Raw genomic sequence first — 13,024 nt, 5'->3', positions numbered from 1 at the left:
CATTGGGCTTTGATGGGAGAATGAGGAAAAGAAGGCGGCGAATAGCATTGTCGCCACAGGCTAATAGTCTTTTATCAATGCAACAGTTTCTGTTTGGTGCCAATTCGTTATTATCACTTAGCCTTTGCGTCGAAAAGAACGAAAGAGAAAGCAGACAGATAGAAATGAGAGAGAATTTCTTGTTAAAAGAGCCTTTCTAGAAGGTCAAAAGGGCTTTTCTCTTTCTCTTTCTCTGTCTGCATCATGTTATCATCTCCGAGTTGTCTTTTCTTTAAAAAAGAGAAAGAAAAATTATCTTGACAATCTAAATTTTATGTATAACTAATACGGATCGTTGAATGTTATTTGTTGGCTGTTAATCCTTTTCTGTGTGAATTTTCATGGCCAAATATTTCTTGTTAGAGTTAATAAAGTAACGATAGAAATGGTGATGGCCCTTCAACGTTATACCAAGAGGCAACATCACCAACAAGATTAAGATGAGATAAGAATGGATATGATACGATTGGAAATTGGCTCAATACAATTTGAATGCAATCGACTGAAAAGTAGATTTTTGTTGTTCCGTAGAAATTCAGATCCTGAGATATTCAGATTTATACATAATCCATTTTGTTTTTTCGTTTTTTTACAAACACTTTTTTATTACTTCCTTGTCTCTCGGACATGAAAACTAAAAGTATGTGGAAAACAGTGATAAGGATAATCTTCATCCAGATCATCCTAATCTGACCTGTCTTTAAGTATTTAATTTATGGTAAAAATGGAGCAATTAAAATCTTATCTCACCAAGACAGAAACTATTGCAAATCCGATAAATTGGATCAACTAAAACATTAGTTAGTTAATACAATTCGATTCCGCAGTTCCATCCTTAGAGTTGCATCGACAAGTTACCAACATAAATGTACGAGCCTAATTGCGAAAATCGTTCGAACCGAAAAGATGTAACTATTTCTCAGAAAGGAGAAAGTATCAAATTTTTGTAACGTTGTGAAAAAAAACGATGAAACAGATAAAGAGGTAAACGATGATGATGATGAAGATGATGAGGTGAAGATAAAGATCCGGATTAACTACATTCCATAACAATCTCATGTTGTTTACTTACTGTTAAAAAGTCTCAATGAAATAATTTATTTACTTTGACATGAAAGGAGTAAAAACTAACATTTAATTGATAAAATTATTATTAAAAGTTGATTAACTTGTTTTCCAATAAACATTTGCGACTTTTCATCAATGAATCAAACCATCTGATGAACATTTCATTAGAAAACAATTGTTGATCTTTAATTGTAATAGTAAAAACTTTGCTCGACCTTGATTTAGATTATGTTGATTATTTTTAATTTAAATTAATTTGACCGTGCAAACAATCAACAACAATTATGTTTATCATTGGAAGTCAAATCAACCAACCGTTACAATAAAAGGTAAATATAATTACATTATCTGTTTACAAGGCTCATTAGTTTTACCTTTTAATTTGTTAATTTGATTGTAAATCTTTTTGTTTATTGATGAATTATTCTCGATATTTTAAAAAAAAGAGAAAATCTCACTTTCTCTATTTATCATAAGTTTTAGTTAATTTAATCGAATTGTTTAATTAAATTAACGAAAACCTTAATCAATCCTTGAGTTAATTAATCTAAAGAGTGAATCGCTTTGAAACAAACAAAGTACATGTGTATTTCTATTGAATCGGTTACACTATAAATTGAGAAAACCGTAATGTCCAGAGACTCAGAACGAAATCAAGAGAGCGAGTGAGAGATGAGTAAAAGTAAATTCTTATTTGCCAAACTCCTCCTTGTTTCTCACGAAAAGTGATTGGACCTCCTTTTAAATTGTTACATTTAAATTATCATGATAATCATGGTTATCAACATCGTTATCATAATTATCATCATCATAATCAAGTTTGAATCTTTTTAACAAGTTTTCGTTCAACTATCATCATCACATTGCATTGAGTAACGTAATTAGTAAATTGTTAATGGTCAAGTGATTGACATGACCCAATCAGGTGATAATATCGATGACAACAATATTATAATCCTTTGATTTGCATCAAATATCAGCTTCTTTTCGTAGTAAATGATTAGCTAACTATCAATTCACCTTCAAAAGTTAATAAATGAATCGACTGATTTTTTGTTGTTTTTTGTCCCAACTGGTTGACCAACCACACAGATCGAGATGGAAAAACAATTTAAAAATTAACTGTGTTTCCTTTTCACATTCATTTGGTTCCTGTTGATTTTTGTTGTTTTTTCATCTTTTTAGGCTAATAGGGCAAATCATCAACATTATCATCATCATCATCATCATCATCCTAATCATCAGCATATTCATCATCAACCTACAAGGGCAATGGTTATAAGATAGATAAACATGTCAGTGGAAATGATAAACAAGAAACAACAATTGATCAGAATAAATAAGATTGACCTGATATGTTTTATTATTATCATTATGATACATTAACTTTGACACTTTGTTGATAAACTTTCAATTCTCAATGAAATTAAAATACCAACACATGAAACTATTTCCTAGAGAAAAACAAGAAAACGAGCAAGATAATGATGAGAAAGTAAAGGTAAGATGAATAAAGATAATGAAAGAAGTGAATATAATTTGATTGATCCCAAAATTTTCACAAGTTTCATTTCTAAAGGTAAGAAGCTTCCGAAGCAGCTCAATATGGGGTCTGCCGTTTAATTTAAAAAACTCTATCATCTTACCTTTACCTTTATCTTTATCATCTCTCTCTCTCTCTCTCTCTCTCTCTCTCTCTCTCTCTCTCTCTCTCTCTCTCTCTCTCTCTCTATTACTGATAACAATCTCTTTGTAATATTTTCATATATTGAATCGTGATTTGTAACGCCTTGGGTAACACCTCTTGCTAGGATCTTGAAATAATATCAATCGATATTCTGACCGATATATTTGATCATCTTCATCATATTCTTATCTTCATCATCTCTGTAAATGCTTCAACTCGGATTTATCTTCCTCTTTACTTTTCTAATTAATTTTCACTGTTAACTATTTGATGCTGTTTCTTGTTTATTTGAAAAGGTATCCAGATAAACACCGTTAGGCAAGTTTAAGGGATGATGATTAAGATGATGTTGATGACGATGTTGATGATGATGTTGATGTTGATGATGATAATAATGCTGATAATGATTAAGGTAGAGAGGTAACTTTAACTATTTCCTCAATGCCAAGCCCTTTTTTTGCAAATGATCTGAGAAAAAAACACCCCGATGTAATGATAGTTTCTCTCATCATCATTATCATCATCAACTCTCTCATTCTATCATTTTATGCGTTTATTTTTGTCACTATTTCTTTCAGTATTTTGATCAACTACTGTTTCTTGCTGTTATATTAATTAACGATAATCCATCAGAGTTTATCAATTCGTAGTCTTATTCTCAATCCTTTTCCTCTCTATTGATCATCATTATCTTCATCATCATTAGATCTCCTCCTCTTCTTCCGATTTTCATCATCATTATCATCATGTTCACTTTACCTTCCCTTTTGTGGTAAAATATAATTGATTTTAAATAAATAATTAGTATAATTGCTTAGTATCATAGAATCAGCTCATTTTCCTTTTTTTTCATGATAACCTAATCTTGGGGAGTAAGAAATATGTTTGGTCAGAGTTTTTAAATTTCAGACAATTTATGAATTCCATGATAACCTCTCCCGTTTTTTAATCATAACCTGAGCAACTTTTGGTGTTTTCAAAATCGTGAACGTAAGTTCTCGTTAAAAAGCCATTAATTCGAAATATGGTGAAAAAACGATTTTCGAAACTTTTTTTCAAGATTTGATTGTTCGAAAACCTTTCATAAGAATTTTTCGAAAATTTTCATGAATAAAAATGAAAAGCTGAACTTTCAAACGATATAATTCAATTTATTGTAATCAATCAGAAGGAAGAAAAAAATAACTCAAAATTTTTGTCAAATTCTAGTGAAAACCTCTTACGATCAAATGGATTACAGCATTTCTCAGTGACTTTCGCCGAGTTCCCAACTAATTAGCCGAGTTCTCATTTGGTTTAGTCAATCCGATAGATGGCACATTTTTTCACGATGAGTTTTCATTGACTTTCGTAAGTTCCCAATTCATTTGGTCAAGTTCCCGATGAGTTTAGTCAATTAGCCTTTACATTGAGTAAAAAATTAAACTTTTTCATTTAAATTCATTTTTAATTATTTTTTCAACTTTTAATTTGATTATTAGCATAAATCTTCGGTATTTATTGTTGAGATTCGATCAATTTTTGAATATGGTGCATCAAGAAAAAAGATGCAAATACCTTGGAGAAGAGATAAAATTAATCATATGCAAAAATTGATCGAATCTCAAGAAATTAAAAGTTGAAAAAATAATTAAAAATGAATTTAAATGAAAAAGTTTAATTTTTTACTCAATGTAAAGGCTAATTGACTAAACTCATCGGGAACTTGACCAAATGAATTGGGAACTTACGAAAGTCAATGAAAACTCATCGTGAAAAAATGTGCCATCTATCGGATTGACTAAACCAAATGAGAACTCGGCTAATTAGTTGGGAACTCGGCGAAAGTCACTGAGAAATGCTGTAATAGATTGGTATTAATTATCAATCGTTGAGATGATTTGCTTGAAAGATTTGATAATCTTTTGGATGGTTGAATCAACCATAATTGTTTATTTCTAACCTTGGTCATTGTCGAGTTTAATTGTCCATTTAATTGACACCTTAGATGGACAATTGATGATTGCAAGACCAATTACAATGGGACAATTTAACTTGCAATCAACAAATAATCGATAAATAGATGATATTATTATTAATACATGTAATATCATAATCGATTGATAATATTGCTGCTAATTAATTGATGGCTGGTTAACAATTGATTGCTAACCTTTCTCGCCCTGGGGCTTTTCAAGGTAAACATATAGGGCAATAGAATCAAGGATAAATGGTTGATAATTAAAGTTAACTAACTAGTTGGAGATAAAAATTTCAATTATTCGAGTCACTTTGAAGAACCAGTTTACATGAAGGAAAAAAGTGAAAACAAATGATAAGCTAAACCACAGCGATTCCTTTCATTGGACTGGTCAATTGTTACTCAACAATATCGACCAGTCCAAGTACAGTATTAATCTATCAAGTTAATGATGATTTAAATTGCTCGTCAAATATTTTATCTCACAGATACAAGGTAAACATGATAAACTGGTTCTCCTATAAATGAACATTTTATTTAATGATAGTTTATTCAATTATAGGTTATCAGGTTTTTGGACCAATGAGAAACTATTTCATGTCCAACACGTATTTTCACGTGCTGAACGCGCGCGCGCGCCTTTTTCATTTCTCTCTCTCTCTTCTCTCTCTCTCTCTTTCTCTCTTTATTTTCTCTCTTTTTATTGCTCTCTCTTTTTTTCTTTGTCTCTTTTTTCATTCATCTTTTTGGCGCTTTATCTTTTCATCTCTTCCCTTTTATCCTTAGTAACAATTTTCTTTTCGAGCCATTGCAAAGGCACTACATGGAAAGATCGATATTCTCTTCGAATTTCATTCATTTCTTTTCTCTTTTTGGCCAATTTTCATCTTTCTTATCTGTGGTTCGTATGAGACTCGAAGTTTCCAAATTACATTTTGATGTTGAAGTGTCTTAGTCATTCGGTTAGCATAAATCATCTTATGATTGAATATCTTTTCAAGCATTTTAATAATCACTGACTTTGTAAATGAGTATCCGAAGCAAGTGAGTTGGATAGACTAAGGAAATTCAAAAATCAATTTTATCAACTAATCAAAGGGTGAGTGTTGTAGCTCCTCCAGGGAGAAAAGTTTTTCAATCTACGAACGAAACTTATCAAGAGAAAAAATCAACGAAAGTAACTGTTGAAAGATCATAGTTTTGATATCGACTTGATTCATGTGAAAAGATGAACCGCAATCATACTAAATTTACATAAAATCGTTAAACTCACTAGTGAATCAAATTAGAATTCATCAGGAGCAATAAAAGTTGAGAAATGAATTCGAATCGAATGAGTGGCGACATCTCGCATTAAAAAGAAAAGTTTTAGATTTTGATTGGATCCAAATCCAAGTTTTCGAATCTTGGACTCGATTCATAGTTTTTCTTTCTTTTCTCTTTCTTTCCTTTCTTGTTTGGATCTTCAGAGTTTCTTTTTCATTGTTGACATTCATTCTAAAACTATTCTGGGGTCAATTAATTAGCTATTTGATAATTACTCAACTGGATTCGTCCTAATATGCAGACCAGTAAACTAAGTAAATGGCTTTGCATCGATAAGTTGATGAATTTTCGAGAAATTCTCAAAACTAATGGAGGACTTTTCGGTGCTGCTTGGAATTTACATCGGTAAGTGATGAGAATTTACTCCATTTGTAGATTGGTATTGATTTATTTGGCTCTTTTCAGACATTCTATGATCAAATGGGGTACACTCGTTGGTGAAGATAAATATGGAAACAAATACTACGAAAACAAACACTATTTCTATCTAAGTGATCGGTGGGTCGTTTATAACGAGAAATGTAATCTTGAATACGATGCGTCAATGATTCCTCCTGAATGGCATAACTGGATGCACCATGTTACTGACAAATCTCCTACAGAAGAGCCTAGAGTTCAATATGCATGGTTACAAGATCATCAACAGAATTTAACTGGATCAGCTCAAGCTTACACTCCTTACTCGACGTAAGTTATTTCATTGAGACTTAGTTGACAACTTTCATCATTTTCATCTTCTATTTTAGCGTCAAAGACAAAATTGGTTCATGGAATCCCCCTGGAGGTCGAGTAGTTATTGGCCCAAACAAATAAGATTCAAATGTAAATGAAAGAAACTATATAAGACTCCTATTGTCTTTACCAAATATAAAATGAGTAAATAATGTATTAGCAAAATTTAGCATTGATTAAAGAAATTTTAATTGTGATCTGGTCCATTTGAATGATCATTCACTAGATAAATACCCTAGTTGTAATTTCTTGATCAGACTTGAACACATTAACGCATTTGTTGACGGGCCAATGAAGATGGAATCAGTTGGGGGAGCATGCCCATGGGCGGTGGAACCATTAAAGATGGCGGAGGTACCAATGGGTTGAAAGCGGCCGCAGTAGATGAGGCCACCGTTGGGGCCACTGGAGGGGCTGGCAAGCCTGAAGTTGGCTGCTTTGGTGCTATTTTTTGAGCAGTGAAGGCTGCGGCTGTGGAATTGAGAGGGAAATTTCATCAGTTTAATTTGATCTTTGTCCATTGATAATATTAATTGTGACTTACTTGTGGCATCGATTAAGCTTTGGGCTCTTTCCTCCATCCATTTCTGATAATAGAAATTAACATTTTCCTTGTGTTTACGTCCACTACAATGTGTTTTCCTTACTGATGGCGAGTCATGTGTAAGATAAGTGTCACAATAATCACAATAATACTTCGGCATTTTCTTGATCACACACAATCAACTGAGATTTAGAAGTAAACAATTCAACATCTGATCTGATTCTCAATTCAGTCCGTGAATTCAACTATCGCCATCTAGCGATCAAATTACCAATCGAAACGTTTCTTCCAAATTGAGTTTCAGTGAGTTTGTCAGAATCATTTTGACATTTTAATTAACTTTAGTAAATCTTGATTAATTAGAACAATTACATGGACAGAACTAACTCTACATGCCGAAGATTATTCGGCTGATCGTTTTTTTAGTCCTTTCATCTTTCTTGTTTGGAGTCTTGAATAGTCTTGTCTATTCATATGAACTCTTCCAAATGTAGTACCAAGTTTAGATCTCTTGATGTTTTTAATCTTTTTAATTTTAACCTCGGCTGGTTTTTTGAGAGATTTCTTCATCAGGTCATCTGATGCCATCTTCGATCTCCGTAAACCTAAGTCGATCCTTGGTCCCATCTCTTGTAGCTCGAGTTTACGATACTTGGACTCGGTTGTTGATAAATTTACTTTATAACATCTGATCAGAATTTTGCTATTGTGAGCAACTATTTGAATAACATGTTGAACTCCAGATAAACGTAATCCACTAAGATTAGGACCGACGAAAAAATCAATCAAGAGATTTTTCAATCTTTTCAATTCATCTACTTCATCAAATTGCTGTCCCCCAAAAATCAACAGAGGCTTAGCTCCATAATCAATTTTACCATTTGCAAAACTTTTCATATTTGCAAAATTTTCGATCCCAAATTCAAACATGTCGGAAACTTGTTGATCAAAAGTTCGTCCCAATATCAAATTATTTTGTCTTTTCTTGGAATGTGAGCCAACCACGAAGAAAGTGGAATTACTTTTCCTGGCAAGAAATTCGACATGCTTACAATCTTCGAATGGGCGAATATCTTTATTCCTTTAAAAGTAAAACATTTGAACAAATCGATTAGTCAACTATAGAAAAAGAACCTTCGTTAGCTTACCTTTGCTTATTGAATGATGTAAAGGGTTTCTTGAGTGAGAACTGCAAGGCGAAAAGAGAAGGTGGAAATGGTTGGTTATAAACGTGATCATGAAATGGACAATACAATGGAAAATACTTACAAGATCCTTCATCACATCAACAGTAGTTTGATTAACAGTCGATGAGCGGATGAATACACAGCTTTTGGGATCTTCATTCACTTTGGGCTCTTTTTGCAAGAGTTTCCTTTTCCCTCGAGCAGTTTTGGGTTTTCTAAGGTCAACAGATGAAAGAAATTGAATTAGAGAAACGATACAAATGTCTGAGTGGTTGGTAAACTTACAAAACTCGGTCCATGGTAATTAAATTGGCAAGTGGTTGATCAGAATTAAAGGAATCAATTAAATGAAAACAAAAACGTGTTGAGATGAAAACTTTGAACATGTGATGAGTTTCGATTGATCGATACTCGATTATCGATTCGATGTTTTCTTTTTGGTTTTCCAATGAAACTATTTAAAATTCACTTGTCAATCGTGAATTATGAATCTACAACATGTGATAAGAATTGTGATTGTTTTGATTGATGTGATTAACTCAATAGATCATTTCGGCAATGAAATCGTTTCCGAGTATCGTTACTCTGGTCTCAGGTGGGGTCGATCGAAACGAAGTTATTCGGCCGAGAGACATCTCGAAGTGATGGTGGCTGCGGATCATTCGATGTATGAATATCATGGAGAGAATCTTCATCACTACATTCTCACTCTCATGGCAACTGTAAGTCGAATCTCCACTCACAATGGATCACCCAATTCAAATTTGCCTCAATTTTCTCTTCAAGGTTTCCAAGGTTTACAGTGATGCTTCAATTGGAAATCATCTTCGTATATCAGTTGTTGATATTAACCTGATTCGTCGGCGAGAGGTAAACAATAATTAATTGATTAGATTCAAGTGGATGCAAGTGATTGAACTCTGTTTACTTTAACAGACTAATTGTTTTCTCTTCTTCTTCTTCTTCTTCTTTTCTTTAGTTCACTTTATCGGATCATTCACTCACATCTAACTTGCAACAATTCTGTCGTTGGCAGAGGCTTCGTAATCATGGCCACGACTATGATTGCTCCATTCTAATAACCCGACATAACCTTTGCCAAGGTCAAAATAGTTGCGATGCTTTGGGTCTCGCAAGGTCAAGTACCGTTTGTAACAAGAATCTCAGCTGTGCCATAATTGAGGACAACGGCATGTCAGCGGCTTTTACTATTGCCCATGAAATCGGTCATATGTGAGTTGAACGCGTTTTACTCTCTCGATGTGAACCTTTTCTCTGACCTCTTCATCTTTTTCTAGCCTTGGTTTACCTCATGATGATGATGGTAAATGTTTGGAATTGACGAAAAACCGTCAGCCTGAGCGAAAAGTGATGGCCCGTTTACTTGACAATCGGAGTCACCCCTGGAGCTGGTCAAATTGTTCTCGACATCATCTCACTGAATTTTTCGAGTAACTTTTTGATATTTTCCAATTTTCCATCTTATTTCTTGGCTACTGTTGTTTGCCTTGACTAACAGTTTCCTTCTTGTTGTTTATTCAGTTCAGGTTATGGCTCATGTTTATTGAACAAGCCTTCTGTTAACTTATTGGACCAATATTTTATTCATTCTGTGATTGGAATAACTGATGAACGAGTTTCAGTAGCTTCTCTCAACTCTTCAGCCATTACATCATCATCTTTATCATCGTCGTCACCAGCACCATCTTCATTGCCATTCATATCATCATCGCAATCGGGGTCATCTCAAAAAAAACCAACTACTTATGGTCGTCATGCACAATGCGAATTGGTTTTTGGACCTGATGCTTCTGCTTGTCCTCATGAAGAGTCTTGTCGAATCTTGTGGTGCGACATACCGGGCCACGGATGCAGAACTCAGCACATGCCTTGGGCTGATTTCACACCCTGTGGTAGACATGCTTTGCAACAGTGTTACCAAGGATCATGTGTTTGGATCAATTCAACTGATCGTACGTCCAAAGATGGTGGATGGGGCCCATGGAGCAGTTTTTCCGATTGCTCAAGATCGTGTGGTGGCGGAGTCCAAAGAGCTACGAGAGAATGTGATAATCCAAGGTAATCAAATGAAATGAATTTAAATGAACGAATGGTAACTCGACTTTTGATTGATTCTCTTTTACCTTAATTGCATCAGACCTAATCATGGTGGAAAATACTGTGTGGGTGAAAGGATAACTTTACGCTCGTGCAATACTTTCCCATGTCTTGAAAACTCGAGTGATTTTCGTGCCTTTCAATGTGGACAGTTCAATAATCTCACTCTTGGAATCGCAGAACTCTCAAGAGATGTCAAATGGCTGCCTAAATACGAAGGTGATGCATTCAAATTTCAGTGATTTTAAGATTTTAATAAGAGAAACTAATTGTTTTAAAATTTCCAATTTAGTTGCTGAAAAGGATCGATGTAAACTTTTTTGCACGGCGCAACAAACGGGAATCTTTTCCATGTTGAAACGCAAAGTAATCGATGGAACACCTTGTAGCCTCGACTCGAATGATTTATGTGTCAATGGAAAATGTATGCCCGCAGGATGTGACCATGTTCTCAATAGTCATAAAAGGCTTGATTTCTGTGGTGTTTGCGGTGGAGATAACTCAACATGCCAGGAGGTTGTTGGTTCTCTCAATCATGTAAAAGTACATCATGGTTACAATTCACTTGTCATTATACCAAAAGGCGCTGCCAATATCGAAGTTGTTCAACACAACTCATCTCTTCGTGATCATCACTATCTCGCGATCAAAACAGTTGACGGGAATTATCTAATTAATGGAGGGAAAGTGGTGTCGTTGGAACGAAAAGTGATACCCTATGCTGGAACTGTCATTGAATATTCGGGATCAAATCACACGATGGAAAGGATTAATGCTTCTAAGCCAATTAATGAACCTTTGTACATTGAGGTGCTTTCTGGGGGATATTACTCACTTCCAGAAATACGATATAGATACTCATCTGCTAAGTCAAATGCTACTCGAACTTCTAATAATAAACTCTGCCCGAACTGCACTAAGTATATTTGGTATACTTCTGATTGGGGACTATGTTCACGGCCCTGTGGGTATGGAATTCAAAAACGTTCAGTAACATGTCTCAAGAAAGGCAAAAATATAAGTTACTTTTTATACGACAAAAAAAATCGCAGAAACGCGATTAAAAAGTACCAATCGCTTAAAAATAAATGTGACCCAAAAAAGAGGCCACATCATTGGCAGCGGTGTTTCTTGGGTGACTGTAATGGAGGTCCAAGGTGGACAACTCAGCCATGGGGACAGGTGAGTTGGACAGTCCATGTTAACTGAACATTGTTTAATTGAAAACTTTATTCTTTTACTTATTTAGTGCTCATCTGATTGTGGACCTGGTAAACAACAGCGACCAGTTCCGTGTACCGATGGTAAGACGGGAAAACGAATCAACCGACGTTTTTGTAATGCCAGTTACAGACCTCAACGCAGACGAAAGTGCTTCCTCAAACCATGTTAGTCAATGTGCCAAATGTTGTCCTCACACAATTGAGAATAAATGTCCGAGTTTTCGCTTCATCTCATCCAACTTATTTTAATTCGAGTAAAATTTGACAGTCAACCAGTTTTACTTTTTATCAATAATTTAATTTAACATGATAACAATTTTTTGATACATAATCTCGTAAGATAATTAATTATTAAGATATTGATCAGTCTTAACTGTTATGATGAATATTTCATGGTCATGTTGTTTGATTGGATCAGTTTATTCAATTCAATTCAAACGCAACTATTTATTTATTGTCATGAATTTTGATTAAAACCGAAAATGATTCATTTAACATTGAGTGAAATTGAATATAATTTTAGTAATCTAACAATTCAATTGGTAAGGAATTTGATTTAATGGATAAATTATTTACCACTTTTCTGCATTTTTTCCCGAAAATCTCCATAATTGGGCAAAGTGCTTCGATAATGAAGGATATAATCGGGCAAGTCGACTCCCATTGCTGGTTCGGAATAGAAATAATAATAAAATAGGAATCAGGAATCAATTGTTGCACTCAACCCAACAATTTAACAACTTACCTGCTCTTTTAAGGGGTTTGGATGCGAATAAATCTTCAAGATTAAACGGATCGAATGAATTTTGGTTGAATAGATCGAATGATCTTTTATCCCGAATCACTTTGTCAACTCCATTTTTATGGCGATTACTTTGATTATCTTGACTTGTGACCAAGTTAATTGTTATCAAGATAATCAGTAGCACTTTATACTTTATGGTCGAATGAGAAACAATTGATGAAGATGATAATAGACTTGAATTCATTTTGATTTCGCTGAAACTTTTCACATGAACAATATTAACAGAATCAACAATCAACTTGATCAATTCAAAGTTAAACCTTCAATCAAAGTGTTAAATCAAACTTTAATGTGTCTTGTATTTATCTGTTTTGCTGATGCCTCAATGCAACTTA

General features: G+C 34.0%; 5 protein-coding genes across 5 annotated transcripts; 2 read left to right on the top strand and 3 right to left on the bottom strand.

The window, feature by feature from the left end:
* Positions 1 to 6,223: 6,223 nt before the first annotated feature.
* Positions 6,224 to 7,009, top strand: LOC128396854 (probable NADH dehydrogenase [ubiquinone] 1 alpha subcomplex subunit 12). Its single transcript, XM_053357487.1, has 3 exons — positions 6,224 to 6,425; positions 6,486 to 6,767; positions 6,827 to 7,009. Exons 1-3 carry the CDS (start codon positions 6,316 to 6,318, stop codon positions 6,891 to 6,893), a joined length of 459 nt encoding a protein of 152 aa, XP_053213462.1. The 5' UTR covers positions 6,224 to 6,315; the 3' UTR covers positions 6,894 to 7,009.
* Positions 6,978 to 7,580, bottom strand: LOC128396855 (U1 small nuclear ribonucleoprotein C-like). Its single transcript, XM_053357488.1, has 2 exons — positions 7,357 to 7,580; positions 6,978 to 7,283 (listed from the first exon to the last, which is right to left on the bottom strand). Exons 1-2 carry the CDS (start codon positions 7,514 to 7,516, stop codon positions 7,081 to 7,083), a joined length of 363 nt encoding a protein of 120 aa, XP_053213463.1. The 5' UTR covers positions 7,517 to 7,580; the 3' UTR covers positions 6,978 to 7,080.
* A 74-nt stretch (positions 7,581 to 7,654) lies between these two features.
* On the bottom strand, positions 7,655 to 8,988 carry LOC128396848 (ribosome production factor 2 homolog). Its single transcript, XM_053357482.1, has 4 exons — positions 8,829 to 8,988; positions 8,626 to 8,758; positions 8,505 to 8,545; positions 7,655 to 8,437 (listed from the first exon to the last, which is right to left on the bottom strand). Exons 1-4 carry the CDS (start codon positions 8,927 to 8,929, stop codon positions 7,759 to 7,761), a joined length of 954 nt encoding a protein of 317 aa, XP_053213457.1. The 5' UTR covers positions 8,930 to 8,988; the 3' UTR covers positions 7,655 to 7,758.
* A 2-nt stretch (positions 8,989 to 8,990) lies between these two features.
* Positions 8,991 to 12,118, top strand: LOC128396839 (A disintegrin and metalloproteinase with thrombospondin motifs 4-like). Its single transcript, XM_053357463.1, has 8 exons — positions 8,991 to 9,265; positions 9,330 to 9,413; positions 9,523 to 9,776; positions 9,842 to 9,994; positions 10,086 to 10,622; positions 10,702 to 10,880; positions 10,954 to 11,843; positions 11,911 to 12,118. Exons 1-8 carry the CDS (start codon positions 9,029 to 9,031, stop codon positions 12,052 to 12,054), a joined length of 2,478 nt encoding a protein of 825 aa, XP_053213438.1. The 5' UTR covers positions 8,991 to 9,028; the 3' UTR covers positions 12,055 to 12,118.
* A 238-nt stretch (positions 12,119 to 12,356) lies between these two features.
* On the bottom strand, positions 12,357 to 13,023 carry LOC128396856 (uncharacterized). Its single transcript, XM_053357490.1, has 2 exons — positions 12,630 to 13,023; positions 12,357 to 12,550 (listed from the first exon to the last, which is right to left on the bottom strand). Exons 1-2 carry the CDS (start codon positions 12,871 to 12,873, stop codon positions 12,453 to 12,455), a joined length of 342 nt encoding a protein of 113 aa, XP_053213465.1. The 5' UTR covers positions 12,874 to 13,023; the 3' UTR covers positions 12,357 to 12,452.
* Position 13,024: the final 1 nt, after the last annotated feature.

This window comes from Panonychus citri, unplaced genomic scaffold, assembly GCF_014898815.1.
Source record: "Panonychus citri isolate SS breed McGregor unplaced genomic scaffold, ASM1489881v1 Contig00028, whole genome shotgun sequence".
In the NCBI taxonomy this organism is placed as follows: domain Eukaryota; kingdom Metazoa; phylum Arthropoda; class Arachnida; order Trombidiformes; family Tetranychidae; genus Panonychus; species Panonychus citri.
This window is presented reverse-complemented; position numbering and strand designations above follow the sequence as displayed.

Excerpts from the sequence above, each read along its gene's own strand:
- LOC128396854 (XM_053357487.1), top strand. The coding sequence starts at position 6,316 with ATGCAGACCAGTAAACTAAGTAAATGGCTTTGCATCGATAAGTTGATG. Across the intron at positions 6,426-6,485 it reads GCTGCTTGGAATTTACATCG|ACATTCTATGATCAAATGGG; the intron begins GTAAGTGATGAG and ends GGCTCTTTTCAG. Across the intron at positions 6,768-6,826 it reads GCTTACACTCCTTACTCGAC|CGTCAAAGACAAAATTGGTT; the intron begins GTAAGTTATTTC and ends CTTCTATTTTAG.
- LOC128396855 (XM_053357488.1), bottom strand. The coding sequence starts at position 7,516 with ATGCCGAAGTATTATTGTGATTATTGTGACACTTATCTTACACATGAC. Across the intron at positions 7,284-7,356 it reads AAGCTTAATCGATGCCACAA|CCGCAGCCTTCACTGCTCAA; the intron begins GTAAGTCACAAT and ends TCAATTCCACAG.
- LOC128396848 (XM_053357482.1), bottom strand. The coding sequence starts at position 8,929 with ATGTTCAAAGTTTTCATCTCAACACGTTTTTGTTTTCATTTAATTGAT. Across the intron at positions 8,759-8,828 it reads ATTACCATGGACCGAGTTTT|AAAACCCAAAACTGCTCGAG; the intron begins GTAAGTTTACCA and ends TGTTGACCTTAG. Across the intron at positions 8,546-8,625 it reads TTGATGTGATGAAGGATCTT|TTCTCACTCAAGAAACCCTT; the intron begins GTAAGTATTTTC and ends TTCGCCTTGCAG.
- LOC128396839 (XM_053357463.1), top strand. The coding sequence starts at position 9,029 with ATGAATCTACAACATGTGATAAGAATTGTGATTGTTTTGATTGATGTG. Across the intron at positions 9,995-10,085 it reads CATCTCACTGAATTTTTCGA|TTCAGGTTATGGCTCATGTT; the intron begins GTAACTTTTTGA and ends TTGTTTATTCAG. Across the intron at positions 11,844-11,910 it reads CAACTCAGCCATGGGGACAG|TGCTCATCTGATTGTGGACC; the intron begins GTGAGTTGGACA and ends TTACTTATTTAG.
- LOC128396856 (XM_053357490.1), bottom strand. The coding sequence starts at position 12,873 with ATGAATTCAAGTCTATTATCATCTTCATCAATTGTTTCTCATTCGACC. Across the intron at positions 12,551-12,629 it reads CAAACCCCTTAAAAGAGCAG|CAATGGGAGTCGACTTGCCC; the intron begins GTAAGTTGTTAA and ends ATTCCGAACCAG.